This window comes from Podarcis bocagei (genome assembly GCF_964188305.1).
Source record: "Podarcis bocagei genome assembly, chromosome: 3".
Classification (NCBI taxonomy): domain Eukaryota; kingdom Metazoa; phylum Chordata; class Lepidosauria; order Squamata; family Lacertidae; genus Podarcis; species Podarcis bocagei.
In genome coordinates, this window is record NC_138127.1 from 44,294,713 (window position 1) to 44,309,894 (window position 15,182).

The window sequence follows — 15,182 nt, forward strand, 5'->3', positions numbered from 1 at the left end:
AGTTGGGTGTAGAGTAGCAGAGTGGTGAGCTTATTATAACATGTGGCTCCAGGGTTATGGGCATGAATGTTATGTGCAAAGAATATGGAGGAAAAATAGAAACGAAGAGGAGAGGGAGCCAAGAAAGGAGATCATTTGTATGCTGGAGAGCTATTTCGAGTTGGTCAGATGGTGGCCTCTGTACCCTCTGCTTCTCTTTTTGCACACAGGCACAGGCACACTAATACAGTAGCACTTACCTTACTTTTCCACAATGCTTTCCTAATGAAGCTATGGTCCCGCTTGGCTTCCTACTCAGTGCTAATCATTGTTGCATACCACATGTTTCCAGACAGCATTCCCGTCTGTTTGTTTTTCAGTAGCCATGGCCTGATGGCCAGGTTCACAGTGCTTTAGCTTTGCCAGGAATCCTTGAAGCCAGAGAGACTCTGCAGCAGATGAGTTTGGATTTAAAGTAACACAGACAAGTAATAACAAATTAAATATTTCAGAAAGGGACGGGAATATGCATACTTTCACTAGCTCATTAGTTTCTGAGTGCCACACAAGGAGATAGGAAATGAAAACTCGGCTTGCTCATATGATGCAAACACAAATCCACCCTTAGTTGCCAGTGCTGGTTCATGGTCCCTGCCTCCTTGTCCTTCTGTGCAAGGTAGAGATGGAGAAAGAGAAATGTAGAAAATGGTTGAGAATCCCCAACACTGAGGCCTCATTAATGGACTGTATTATAGAAGCGTGAAGATGCTTCTATAATTAAAGTGAGCAGCAAAAATAAGATTCCATCACTATAAGCTCCACCATTCTATAGTCTTTAAAAATGGCATCTGTTGGGCCAAGAGCATAAAGACCCCCACCCCACACAGACCCACACTGAAATACAGAATCTCTGCTCTGCACTGAGCACTCAACCCCAAACAGATTCTCCCACACCCTTTTCACACCTCACTCCACACTGAAATCCTTCAACATACAGTAAGGTCTGGATGTTTCATAACGTAGCACAGGACCAAGACAACAAGGAGCATCTTTGCCGGTCCCAAGCACTTCACCCTCTGCATCTGGATTTTGGGCCTGAAAGCCCAAGGGGAAGTGTGGATGCATGGAGGACAAGAATATAAGATGAACCTGTTGAAGAGAGAGGTTTGGAAGAGAGATTCTTACTCTCTTGCAGAAGAGTTTGGATTTGATATCCCACTTTATCACTACCCTAAGGAGTCTCAAAGCAGCTCACAATCTCCTTTCCCTTCCTCCCCACAACAAACACTGTGAGGTGAGTGAGGCTGAGAGACTTCAGATAAGTGTGACTAGCCCAAGGTCACCCAGCAGCTGCATGTGGAGGAGCGGGGAATCGAACCTGGTTCACCAGATTACGAATCTACTGCTCTTAACCACTACACCACACTGGCTCTTGTAGCAGTGTGAAGCACAATGGTGATTGCTCCTCTTGTGGGAGCAAATTTCATAGTTTATGCATTTTGTGAAAAAGTACTTTTATTTGCATGTACTTAATCTTCCAACGTTCACCTTAGTTGGATGGTGTCAAGTTCTAGTATTATGGGAGAAGAAGAACAGTATTTCTTCATCTACTTTCTCCACACCATGCATATACCTCAATCATTTTCTCAAAAGTAAAAAACAAAACCCCCAAATGTTGTAATCTTTTGAAATTGCTCCATCCACTTGATCATTTTGGCTGCTCTTTTCTGAACTGTTTCCAGTTCTACAATATCTCTTGAGGTGAAGCAAACTTAAATCTACACAGTATTTCAAGTGTGGTCATACCATACTTTTTGTAAGGGAGGGTTGTAAGTATGCAGATCTTGTGGCATTGCACAACATCATTGCTGATCCCTGGACACATGCGTTAAGGCATCAGCCCAAACTTCCAGTTACCTGGCTTTACGGAGTTTGAAACAGTCTTAGTTCCAATCTTAAACTGGCAGGTTTTTGGTGTGTGTGTGTGTGTGTTTAAAAAAACATTGAATCTATGTATATCCAGTGCTTTTTTCTAAAAAAAATGTTTAGGGGTACTCTCATTTTCCTACTCATATTGAAATACTGCCCCTCAATGAGGCCAAACATAGATTCACAAAATGTTTAGGGGTATGCATACCCCTACGTCCCCCCAGAAAAAGCACTGTGTATATCTTATACCAGGAGGTGGAGGCAGAAGGTAAGTTGGGATCTATAGTTAATCTTTAAGTGATCTGCAGTAGATTGGCAAGAGCTTCTGCCTCCAAACAACAAAATGAATTTCCCCCTAAATTGTATTGTTGAAATGAAGAAAGGTAACAGGAGTGGACTTTTGCGAGAAGTGACTCTGAGCTCAGTTCAGTTCTGTCATTGAAAACAAATTCCTGGGCATCCTGTTCTTAGATTCTAATGAATATTTTTTTTACCCCAGGCTTCAGTTGGCAGCAAAACAACAACATAGTAAAAACAACATAGATTTGACATGCCTGAAGTCTGCCCACCAGAGTCATATACCTTAATCAGTAGGTGCTTATATCTTTATCTTTCCTTAATCAGACTGAACCTATATGGTAATGAAACTATACATACATCTTATACATTTTATATTTCATCCTTGATTTGCTCCAGTATTATTGTCTCTGTGCCATCAATCTTGAATACCAGTTATTTTTTTATATCATAGAACAATGATATTTGTCATGCTAAAGCCCCTTGACTTTGTTAGAATGGCAGCTGAATTTCATGCAGGACCAGTTTTCCCCCACTGTCACTCAGAACCAGAGTCCATGTAATTATGGACTACCTGAACTCAGGCTGACTGGTGACTCAAGGTCAGGTTTGCTACACACCTGTCATTTTACTCCTCCTATATGTCTCCATTATCCCTTTCAAACATCCCATTATTGTTTCCTTGTGGGGGTGGGCCTGATCCAGGCACCTGCTTGGCATAATTGAATTCAGGGTCAGAGCATTGCTTCTGCTGCTACCTGCTCTTATTAGTTCTCAACTGTTTGGGCAGATTCTCCTGACTTTCTGCTTGGAATAAAGGTCAGCCACAACTTGACATGGAGAAATAACAGTCAGCTTCCTAAGAAGTGAGATTGGGATACACTGAAAATGTATACTAAATCAAGTATACAGCTGCAAACTGTATAGCCAGTTTAAAGAGCTTTATTAAACCCAAGATGAATACCACTCTATTTATTGTCAAAGGGTGATTTCACACTCTATCTAGGTGTACACCTAAAGCTATAAAGTACTTGCAACAAATGGGTATTGTCCACATACACTTACCAGGTAGCCATGATTACTGGCAGTTCCCTGTTGAATATATACTCAGTGGTAAACTCAAACTTGCCTCTGCATACCGTGTGAATTCAGTAGATTTCACACAGTGATGTGACTAAACTGATAAAGCCATTGGAACAGGTAAGTGAATAATGTACAGTGGTTCCTCAGGTTACAGACGCTTCAGGTTACAGGCTGCGCTAACCCAGAAATAGTACCTCGGGTTAAGAACTTTGCTTCAGGATGAGAACAGAAATCGTGCTCCGGCGGCGCGGCAGCAGCGGGAGGCCCCATTAGGTAAAGTGGTGCTTCAGGTTAAGAACAGTTTCAGGTTAAGAACGGACCTCTAGAATGAATTAAGTTCTTAACCTGAGGTACCACTGTACTGTGCCCAGCTATGAGTGTTGCAGTTTAAGAAGGATCTAGACAAACTGGAACAGGTTCAGAATAAGGCAGAGTAGATGGTCAGTGGTATAGAAAGCAAATCCTATTAGGAAAGGTTCAGGGAACTCAAGATGTTTAGCCCCGAGGGGAGGGAAATTTTTTAGAGGGAGATCATTTTATTATTATTAAATTATGAATTGCCTTTCACACAAGTCTTGAGGCAATGTGCGAACGTACCATAAAAAGACCTAAAAATAGTTCTTAAACGGTACAAAAGATGTATTTAAAAACAGTACAAAATAAACACCTAAGGCATTTTTATTTAAAGAATAAGTTAGTCCCTCCAGTAATGTGGACCTAGGCTGCATAGGGCCCAAAACCTTGCATTTGGCTCAGTAGTAGACTGATAGCCAGTGCAGATCCTGTGGACAAGGTGTTAGATGTTGATGGTAGCTTGCCCCTGCAAGTATGCTAGTGGCCCTATTCTGTACTAGCTGCAGCCTCCAGACCAACCTCAAAGGTAGCCCTACATGTGGTGGGGCTCTTCATGTACCTGGAGGACCATCATTTAGAAGAGGGTGAAGACTTGCTTTTTGCTGCCCTGGTGAAACTAAGGATGAATGTTTCAGCAGAACATTTTCAGAAATATATTGATGGTAAGACATTTGACTATGGATCCAGCTACCTAGAAGGGTTATGGACTCTCCCTCTTCAAGCAGTGTCTTTACAGCCCATCTCTAGCTCTGGATTTCTACACAGAGCACAGGGCTGGATGACATGGCCTACAAGGCACCCCCCAACTGTATGATTCTATAATTATGACAAGACAGTATGAATTGGGATAGGCTTGCCAGCTGCCACCCTTGTCCTGTTTGTCCACTGGAAAGTGGACAAGCTGCAAGAGATGATGCAGCACAAAGTTCAAGAAAGGAAGGGGGTGTTTCATACAAACTATATAAGACTAATATTTGGCACGGCTAACTTTCAAAATGGTCAAAGTTAATCTTAAATATATGGTTCCTTACTAAGAAGTTAAGAATTCCTCTGTGCCTCATGTTCCACATGCTTGAGAGTGACAGTGGGAAAATTCTGGTTGCTGTCATTTTACTGGTAGAAAATGTATACCAGTTTTTAGAATGCTTAAGAAGTAATGAGAGCCCTTTGAAAAGAAAGTGCAAGTAACTGGAATACATACCATTTTGATCCAGGTCTCAATTGCAGAAGAAATGCAGAAGAAAAGAGCTCTGTTCAACATGGATGAGTAGTGAAGGGAGTAAATGGATTGTATATTTATTTACATTGAGCAGAATTCTCTGTTGTCAGCACAATGTGATGTGCATTTGAATTGAATTTTGGGCTTGAAGTAGCTAAGCAAATACATGAAGAAAAGAGGGCTTTCAGGAAAGTGAAGTCTCCATGCAAAATTTCTGCATCTTTTTCATATGCCATATGATTTGTATCTCATACTCAGTTTACACAGGTTTTCTTTAACAAGATGCTAGCTCCATGTTATGGAAATATTAGTAGAAGATTTTGTGATGTTGCCCTGTTATATTTATCACTGTATGCCATCATAAGAACTTATAGCCCAGCACCAAAAAAGATGTGATAAGGAAGGCAATTTGTTTAAATACATACATTCTATCCATGCCGTTTGATCTGTGAGGGTTCATTCAAACATGCAAGTGAACACTTAATGTTGTATTTAGCAAGAAATGAATGTGTATATGCATCAGACTGAAGGGTCAAAAGGCAGGGAGCCCAGAAATAAATAGTAAGTAAACCAAACTAACTCAAACCAACTGAACACTATGGCCTGGCAGCTGCCATTCCAGGCAATTGCCTAAATGCGAGACAGGGCTCATTCTAGCTGAAAGACCAGCTCCATCACACACCTCCTGTCCCTGGGTTAGTTCAATTCCAGGTGTTCGTTATAAGAACTATTGTACTATTTAAAAGTTAGTGCCTGAGTCTGTTTCCCTGCCCCCTTGCCTCCCTGCCCTTTCCCCCCTTTTGTGTTGTGTCTTTTACATTGTAACCCCATGGGCAAGGATTGTTTTCTTTTAGTTGATTGTATGGTAAACTGCTCTGGGAGCCTTTTTGGCTGAAGAACAGCGTACTACAAATGCTCTACAAATAAATGAACTAAGCACTGCATAAACAAATCCAGCTGTGCTGGATATACAGATAAGTTCAATCAGGTTTTCATCTGAATGACCCTTGAATATATATTTAAGTGTGTGCATTTTTAATGGATGTGATAAAGGGTGGCCTCTTTCCTATAACTGCCCATGCTCTAACAAGTTTGCCTTTAGGTTGCGCCAATATTCCTTCAAGCCAACCCTATGCTTACTTGGTCCCACTGAAATTATGGCATGTCCTTCCATTGAGAGGTGTTTAGGATTTATCTTTTTGTGATCTAATCCTGGTTTTCTTGTGCTTCTCTTATCCTGCAGTGTGATAGGTGACACACCAGATGAATTGCTTTCCTTGGAGTACATTCCAGAAATGCAAACCACAGTAGCTCTGTTTTTGGACCTTTTATATCACTGTGATTTCTTGCCCTCCCCATTTTTCTTCTATTCCATATCTTCTTTCTTTCACTCTTGAAACTCAGCATGCTCCTCGGCCATCTCAATTCCATTGTCAAGCTCTTTCTCTGGCTGTCCTTCTTCTCCAATATTTCAACCCAAGGAAGAAGAATGGCATGACAATTGAATCATAGGTATTGATTTTAGTTTCTAATGAAATATCTTTGGCCTTCCAAATCTTTACTAAGTTTTTTGTCCTTGGCAGCATGTAATCCAATCCTTTTTAGATCATCCTCATAGCCCTTTTATGTCACCTTCACAACTCCAACTTTGTTACCAACCCTCCCAAGAATATAGATTATTCCACTAGTTATATTTCTTGATCTCTAAGTTCAACACACTCAAGACCAAACCCTTGTTCTCAGTGTCAATAGAGTACAAGTAACACTTTTATGTCCACAATTACCAATGCATTAGGCATCCACACTTCAGCAGTAAGTATAGATGGGTAGGAAAGCACACCCTTTTATCTCTCTGATTATGTGCAGGAAGAGTTGTTAAAGATGATTACGGGTAGGCTCAGCTTTTTAAGTGATCTTGAGCAGGTACACCAGCTCCTGTCCTCAAATGATTAGTTTCTCCCTTTGTATGTAAGGTTTGTATTCCTTGCCCTACTTTTTCTATGTACCATATTAGCTGTTATCAGTTCTCTTGATCCAGTAGATAGTACAAATAGGACCTGCAACAACGCAATGCAGTGGATCCGTAGGGTTAAAAGCTAAATCAGATTTTTATTACATTTCTTTAATTGGCAAAGATGTGAATATGACCAAAATAAGCATTTAAACAGAAAACTTCTCAACATTTATGAGCATATTTCAGCTCTCCGAGTCGAAAGTGGTCCAGCTCCTACCTACAGCTTTGGGAGACAATTACCTCAGGCCTCTGGCAGTTACGCCATGGGGTGACATTTTCTCCTGAATGTTGTTTTATGCAAAGCCATTGAGAGTGGTCATTAGGAAATTTGGAGTGAGGTATTTCCAATATGACATTAAAACTCAACTTTCCCTATAACTTAGGAGTCGGGTGTGGCTGTGCAGGTCCTAAAGCTGTGTTTGGATCCTGTGGTGGGTTAGATGAGGGCTACTAAGCTGGAATTGAGGAGTCTGCCCTGAATAAGATCACACTCCCTCTGAAAAAGGAGTTGTGAAGTCTGGGGGTGCTGCAGTCATGGCTGACATGCTAGCTATATCTGTTCCTGGCCAAGAAAAGTCTGGCCACAGTGATCTGTGCACTGGTAACCTCATGACTGGATTAATATAATGCACTCTATGTAGGCCAGTCAGCAAAGCTGAAGCTAATGAAGAACAGGATGACTAGATTGCCATGATGAGGCAGCTGGGTAACACATACAAAGGAATTGGGAACAGACAAGATTTGAAACATATGCTGGTAGCATACCCTGTCACACATCTGCAAACAAAAAGTTGAGCATAATATATGTGTAACTACACGACAGTAAACTGGCTGGGAAGGCAGGGACCTGGTAAAATTATCACCCACTTTACAGGATGTTACTGCGTACAACTGATGCACTGAGAATCAGTCTGAGAAAAAATGCCACCAGATAAATGGGCATATGCTTTTTTAGTCCACAAGCATGCCTGAAAGGAATTGAGGGCTAGTGTAGTAAAGAGGGAATGGAGGGAAGAAATATTGAGAGCAATGATGATCACTTCAGCTTCACTATTTGACCCACGTATCTTTTCAATGTGTTGGTTTCCTCATCAGTTCATGGTCAGTGACTTCTCTCAAGGGGAAGAGGAGAGCTACCGTTCTGTACATACTATTATCTATTCTCAGGGAACCTCTGCAGGCTCCTTCATTCCCTGTTCAAGAGTCTGTAATATATACCCCGCGGGCTAAACCGCACCAAACTGATTTGAACCCAGAATAATAATAATAATAATAATAATAATTTATTATTTATACCCCGCCCATCTGGCTGGGCCTCCCCAGCCACTCTGGGCGGCTTCCATAAAAACCAAAAATACAGTAAAATGTCATATGTTAAAAACTTCCCTGAACAGGGCTGCCTTAAGATGTCTCCTGAATGTCAGGTAGTTGTTTATCGCTTTGACATCTGCTGGAAGGGCGTTCCACAGGGCGGGCGCCACTACCGAGAAGGCCCTCTGCCTGGTTCCCTGTAGCTTTGCTTCTCGCAGTGAGGGAACCGCCAGAAGGCCCTCGGCGCTGGACCTCAGTGTCCGGGCAGACTGATGGGGGTGGAGACGCTCCTTCAGGTATACTGGACCGAGGCCGTTTAGGGCTTTAAAGGTCAGCACCAACACTTTGAATTGTGCTCGGAAACGTACTGGGAGCCAATGCAGGTCTTTCAAGACCGGTGTTATATGGTCTCGGCGGCCGCTCCCAGTCACCAGTCTAGCTGCCGCATTCTGGATTAGTTGTAGTTTCCGCGTCACCTTCAAAGGTAGCCCCACGTAGAGCGCATTGCAGTAGTCCAAGCGGGAGATAACCAGAGCATGCACCACTCTGGCAAGACAGTCCGCAGGCAGATAGGGTCTCAGCCTACGTACCAGATGGAGCTGGTAAACAGCTGCCCTGGACACAGATTTGACCTGTGCCTCCATGGACAGCTGTGAGTCCAAAATGACTCCCAGGCTGCGCACCTGGTCCTTCAGGGGCACAGTTACCCCATTCAGGACCAGGGAATCCTCCACACCTGCCCGCCTCCTGTCCCCCAAAAACAGTACTTCTGTCTTGTCAGGATTCAACCTCAATCTGTTAGCCGCCATCCATCCTCCAACCGCCTCCAGACACTCACACAGGACCTTCACCGCCTTCACTGGTTCTGATTTAAAAGAGAGGTAGAGCTGGGTGTCATCCGCATACTGATGAACACCCAGCCCAAACCTCCTGATGATCTCTCCCAGCGGCTTCATATAGATGTTAAAAAGCATGGGGGAGAGGACAGAACCCTGAGGCACCCCACAAGTGAGGGCCCAAGGGTCTGAACACTCATCCCCCACCACCACTTTCTGAACACGGCCCAGGAGGAAGGAGCGGAACCACTGTATAACAGTGCCCCCAGCTCCCAGCCCCTCAAGACGGTCCAGAAGGATGCTATGGTCGATGGTATCAAACGCCGCTGAGAGATCCAGCAGAACTAGGAAACAGCTCTCACCTTTGTCCCTAGCCCGCCGGAGATCATCAACCAGTGCGACCAAGGCAGTTTCAGTCCCATGATGAGGCCTGAATCCCGACTGGAAGGGATCCAAATGGTCCGCTTCTTCCAGGCGTGCCTGGAGTTGTTCAGCAACCACTCGCTCAATCACCTTGCCCAGGAATGGAAGATTTGAGACTGGGCGATAGTTGGCCATCGTGGCCGCATCTAAAGATGGTTTTTTAAGAAGCGGTTTAATAACCGCCTCTTTCAGCGGGTCTGGGAAGGCTCCCTCACGGAGGGAAGCATTCACCACCCCACGAAGCCCATCGCCCAGTCCTTCCCGGCTAGCTTTTATAAGCCAGGATGGGCAAGGATCCAGGAGACAGGTGGTTGGTTTCACTCGTCCAAGCAGCCTGTCCACATCCTCGGAGGTAACAGATTGAAATTGATCCCACTCAACTTGACTAGACAGAACTCTAGCACTCTCCCGCCCCGGCCCTGCTCCCACGGTGGAGTCTACTTCTTCCCGAATCTGGGCGATTTTATCTGCAAAAAACTTTGCAAAATCATTGCAGGAGAACATGTGGCCCAATGGAATCTTCCATTGTTCCATCCCCGTCCCTTTCACTAGCACCACAATTCTCCCAGTATTTTAGTTTGGAAAAACCTCCAAGACACATGAGCACACATGTTAAAAATGCCAGGCCTGCTACATGGAGGCGGTGTACAGTGGTACCTCGGGTTACAGATGCTTCAAGTTACATACGCTTCAGGTTATAGACTCCGCTAACCCAGAAATAGTACCTTGGATTAAGAACTTTGCTTCAGGATGAGAACAGAAATCGCGTAGCAGCGACGTGGCAGCAATGGGAGGCCCCATTAACTAAAGTGGTGCTTCAGGTTAAGAACAGTTTCAGGTTAAGAACGGACCTCCAGAACGAGTTAAGTTCTTAACCCAAGGTATACAGCTTCAAATCCACGTCTCATTCATTGGTCCAGTTCAGTGCCTGGAGTTGCTGACGGCGAAGTGAGTTCTAGGTCATTCTGTGAAACTTCTTCCGCTGAGGTGAGGTCCTGTTATCATCATCATCATCATCATCATCAGTGCTTTTTTCTGGGGGGTATGCAGTGGTACGAATGCCCTAAACATTTTGTGAATCTAAGTTTGGCCTCATTGAGGGGCAGTATTTCAATATGAGTAGGAAAATGAGAGTACCCCATAACAGTAATAATAATAATAATAATAATAATAATAATAATAATAATAATAATAATAATAATAATACTGTTAAAAGTTCCCATTCCTGTTGTTTTCCAGTCCGTTGTTGTTGCTCTTCACGCTTTCTGGCCAAGACCTTGTCGCTGTTCCGCAACCTCCACCCCGGGCGCGCGCGTCGCTCGCTGCCCTCTTCATTCCCTCGAAGCCTCCTCCGTCCTTGGAAGGCTTCCCCGATTGTTCATTGTCCCGTGACCTCCTCGGGCCCTTGGCCGGTGCCTGACTGAGGAGAGCGGGCCAGGCTGAGGGAGCGCGCGGAGCGGGACAGGGGCGTATCCTTCCGCGGCGCCCTCCCTTGTGGCAGCGGCTTCGACGCCTCTCTCCCTCTCAGGCAGCGTCTCTTCACTTGAAACTCATTTCGCTAGCCGGGAGAGAGCGAGAGCGCGCGGCGTCTGCCGCTGAGGAGGAGCAATGACGCGACCCGCTCTGCCTCCTCTCTTGGTCCTGGCCGCCTTACTGAGCCGGTGCGGCGCTCAAGTTCTTCAGCCGCCGCAGCACCAGCAGCAGCAGCAGCAGCACCAGCAACAGGCAGCGCCTCAGCAACGAGGTACAGTAAAGTTTGCCGGCATGAAGCTAGTTCCCTAGAGCTGTGAGGGGCTTCTGGTAAACACACACAGACACACTTCGGTTGCTCTCCCTCCCCAGCCCGCTGCTTCTTTCTCCTCATCCCTCGCCCGCTTCTTCTGAGTCTTCCCTTCACGTCAGTAAATGAAGAGAAGCAGCAAATGGTTGGTGTTTCACTGCAGCATCTCCCACAGATGGGCTGAAGAGGCACTTGGGAGAGCTGTGAAAGGCAGCCCGGCTCCAAGTTTCCCCTCTTCTGGTCAAGCTGTTATGCCGGCAGCTGCTGGGCTTCCACGCTGCAGAAGGGCAAAGTGGAGTCAGGCTCCCTTTACGCTCCTTCTCTCCCCCCCCCCCGCACCGCCCTGCTTTTTCGGTCCCTTGGAGAGCATTTGATTTCTTCAAAACGCGCCTGTTGCAAATCTGATTTTTCAGACCGAGGGGGTTCTTGGCACCACGTGTTGACGACTTGACGGGACACACATTCAAGGCCACGTCCCTCCAAGAGTCACAACTGACATCAGTTTTTTCAGGCGGCTTTGAGGTTCTGAATATAAGCCTTCCAACTGAGAGTCCCCAGTGCTGGCATTTTATTATTATTATTATAAATATTATTAGAAAGTGATGCTTATGAACTGGAGAACTGAACCTGTGTCTCTAGGGAACAGTCTCTTTTCTGCTTATTGCTAGACCATTGTCAGGTTTTACTTGCAAACTGCATCTTCCCAAATACTTCAGGCTACTGTATGCGATGGGTAGTTCCATGAAATAGTGAGGTTGTTATGACTTACTATTGTGGTGATGGGGAATAACTCCTCAAATATGGTGTAAGCACCTAGGGTTTGGGCTAGGTAATGTTGCATTGTATACTTCTTTTTTCTTACTCTGCAATATGATCAATTGGAAAAAGAGAAAAATCACTTAAGAGGATAACATGAGAGTCATATTAATTAGCGTAAAAAATGGCTCCAAAAGACATACAGCATGAATAAAGTCTTACAATATTGAAGTAATTGTATATAGGCTTTAGCTTTAGCTAAAGAGAAAGAGTGCTTTTCAAAGAGTACTTTTCTCTTTGAAGAGAAAAGTTTGTGGTAAGGTTAGAAAATGGCTGTGTTGGGGGTGGAGGGATCTGACTAAAAATAACAAAGCCTGTTCATGACTTTAATGTAGAAATCTGAAAGTAATTAAAACATTCAGACTCATCTGAGGATTTTCTGCCCATCCCACATTTTGCATTAGAGGACCAGATGCTATGGTCAATAGCCAACTAAGCCAACTAAGTGGGGGGGGGTGGACTTAAGTAACTTTAGTCCATTGATATCCACTTAGTTGGATATCATCCTTAAACTTGTAGGTTGTATGTGCCCTTTAGGAAACCTCAAATAGCTGGCTCCTTAATGCTAATTTTAACTCTTTGGAAGATTAATGAGGGCCTGTCAAATGATTAGGAATAAGCACCATGAAATCAGTGGAACTTACCTTTCATTATTATTGTTTAGTAATTTATCAGTTGCATTTTACATACATCTCAAGGTAATTTATAAACATACCATAATGTTTTAACAATGTTTTAAAAACATTACAAAACAACAAGAACGATAGGTTTTAAACAATATAGAATGAGCACCTAAAGTGGAAACTTTTTTGATCTGTGCAAAGGATAGGGCTGCTTGTGTCTTCTCAGATTCTAAATAGAGTTATAATAAACTATGGGGAGAACTCAGACAGGTTGACTACATTTGGAAATAGACTCACTGGAAAACAGAGAGCAGTCAGTCACATTTTAAAATAGCACATTTAAAATACATTGGGGCACATATTCATTGCTGTTGCCATTTAGTGTTCAGACGAGGAGGTAATTTGCAGCTATAGAAATACATATTTTACCATTTTTCTCACCTTCTGTTGTTATTTGTAGGGGACCACTATCATCATACACAATACTTCAAAGAGCAAACCCAAGCCTGAGATAATACAGGTCCTTGTGTTGAGGACCTTTGAGTGTAAATGTAAGCATTGAGGGATAACCAGTGATAGAGAAGAGAAGGGAAGAAGGGGAAATTCTGCAGTTCAATATGAACAGGTGTAATTGTATGTGCATCAACTTCATTTCAATTGGGGTTGAGAACTATGTAGAGTAATGGTTTTCATAAAAAGGTGAACAAGAAAAGGGGAGGGAGAGATGGTGCTACAGAAGTAACTCTGGAGCATTGAGCACTGAGTAACCTTGACCATTAGTAAGAACAGCCAGACTTTTAAGTAGAACCTGGACATTGCTGATGCATTTGAGAGTTGGAATATTGCCACGATCCCATGGAAGCAAGCAGATGAGGATGTTAATGTTGCTATGATTTATCCAAGAAGAGCATTAGAGAAACCCGATGTCATTCACATCCCACTGTAACAAACAGCCAGACTGTATAGCTCAGTCTGTATAGTCTGCCACTATCTTCTGCAGTCTTGAATCTAGAATGCTGGGTAGGGATTAGAACTATAGCAATGCCTGTTATGTATGCCATGTTTTTATTGAAAAAAAATCACAATGTTTGCTTCTGGTGGCAATTGGTTAGTCTAGTAGTGACTCCTCACCACTATGCCATATGTTTTTAATGCCTATACTGTAATAGCTAAGTCTACTTTGCATGTAATTTATCTGGGTGGTTATGAAAAGAGGGGTAGTCAAGAGCAAGGAAAGAAATTCCCTTACTGGCATAGAGAAATTATGCATTTATTATTTTTATTTTTTGCATTTATAGTCCATCTTCAAAGGCTTCAGGGTGGAGTAAACGGTTCCTCTTATTTTTGTTCTAATTATTTGCCACTGCAAGATTGTTATACAGGGCAGCAATAAGGGATATTATGCCACTTCTTAGAACTGTTCTTCTTAGAACTAACTGTGTGATTCATGGTGTTGATATTTGTGCACATGGCTCTATACAACCTGAAGGAGTGCCTCTTCCAATACCATCTGATCTGGTGCTTTAAGATCTGCTTGTGGTCCCATAGGTGAGGAAAACCTGTGTGTTAATGGCACAAGGCAGGACTTTGTCAGTGACAGCCCTCTGGCTTGAGCTCCTTCCCACCTAATATCCAGTTGTTTCACGCATCATCAGCAATTGGTAGTTAGCGATTCACTTGAACAGAGATCAAATGTTGTTTGCTGAATTGTGTTTTAAAGGTTGATATTGTTCTGTTGGTAATTTTAATCATTGTTGTATATTCGTACTGTGCTTTAAGATTGTGGTTGCCTCTCTGTGTTCTTTTAGGAGGAGCAGTAAGGTAAAAGAACAACAAATACATTAATAATTGACTGATTAACTCTGAGAGGTAGGTTAACACTGAGAGGTTGGGCTCAAGATCCCTTGCTGAGATTTGCGGAGACTTTATCTTGGATCTCCCCAGTCCTAGGTCAACACTCCAGTCATCACACCAGCTATAGATGATTGTGATACAGAAACAAGGATGTGATAAGGCACCATAACATTTCCACCAATATTACCAGCCTTCCTTGTTACTCACAATTACATCTCTGTCATCCTTGAAGCATTGTATATTGTGAGTGATTCAGACAAACTTTATTCAAAGGAGAGGATTGTAAGGTCAGCCATTCCTGAGGGATACATCTGAACACCTTATAGAATAGAAGGCATTGTATGAAACACACTCTAGGAAACCTTTTTTTATCTGAGTAACAGTTTGCTGCTGTTCCCTGTCTGTCCTTATATCCTGTCGCTCTTTGAGTGACCCCACAATTACTTGGTAGGATGAAGTTGTGGGAGGATTATGAAAAGGACTGTATTTAACAGGCTTGGTATTGAGCAATATACAAGTTCCACACCCCTACGATGCATCTGCAACTATTTCATTTGTTCAAAGCTGCCATTTTGTTCCAAGCCAATCTAAGCACACATTCAGAATTTGGCACAATATGGGGAACAGTTATTCTGTCCTTTCCTCAGTGGGGAGGCATTACATT

At 43.3% G+C, this 15,182-nt stretch overlaps 1 protein-coding gene across 7 annotated transcripts in view; it reads left to right on the forward strand.

The window, feature by feature from the left end:
• Window positions 1-10,996: 10,996 nt before the first annotated feature.
• LAMA2 (laminin subunit alpha 2) overlaps window positions 10,997-15,182 on the forward strand; it is a 372,288-nt gene continuing 368,102 nt past the window's right edge. For all 7 annotated transcript variants that reach the window (XM_081187598.1, XM_081187601.1, XM_081187602.1 and 4 more), the window contains exon 1: window positions 10,997-11,189. In XM_081187598.1, the coding sequence (XP_081043724.1) occupies window positions 11,054-11,189 (136 nt within the window). In that variant the 5' untranslated portion in view covers window positions 10,997-11,053. The remainder of the gene's footprint in view (window positions 11,190-15,182) is intronic.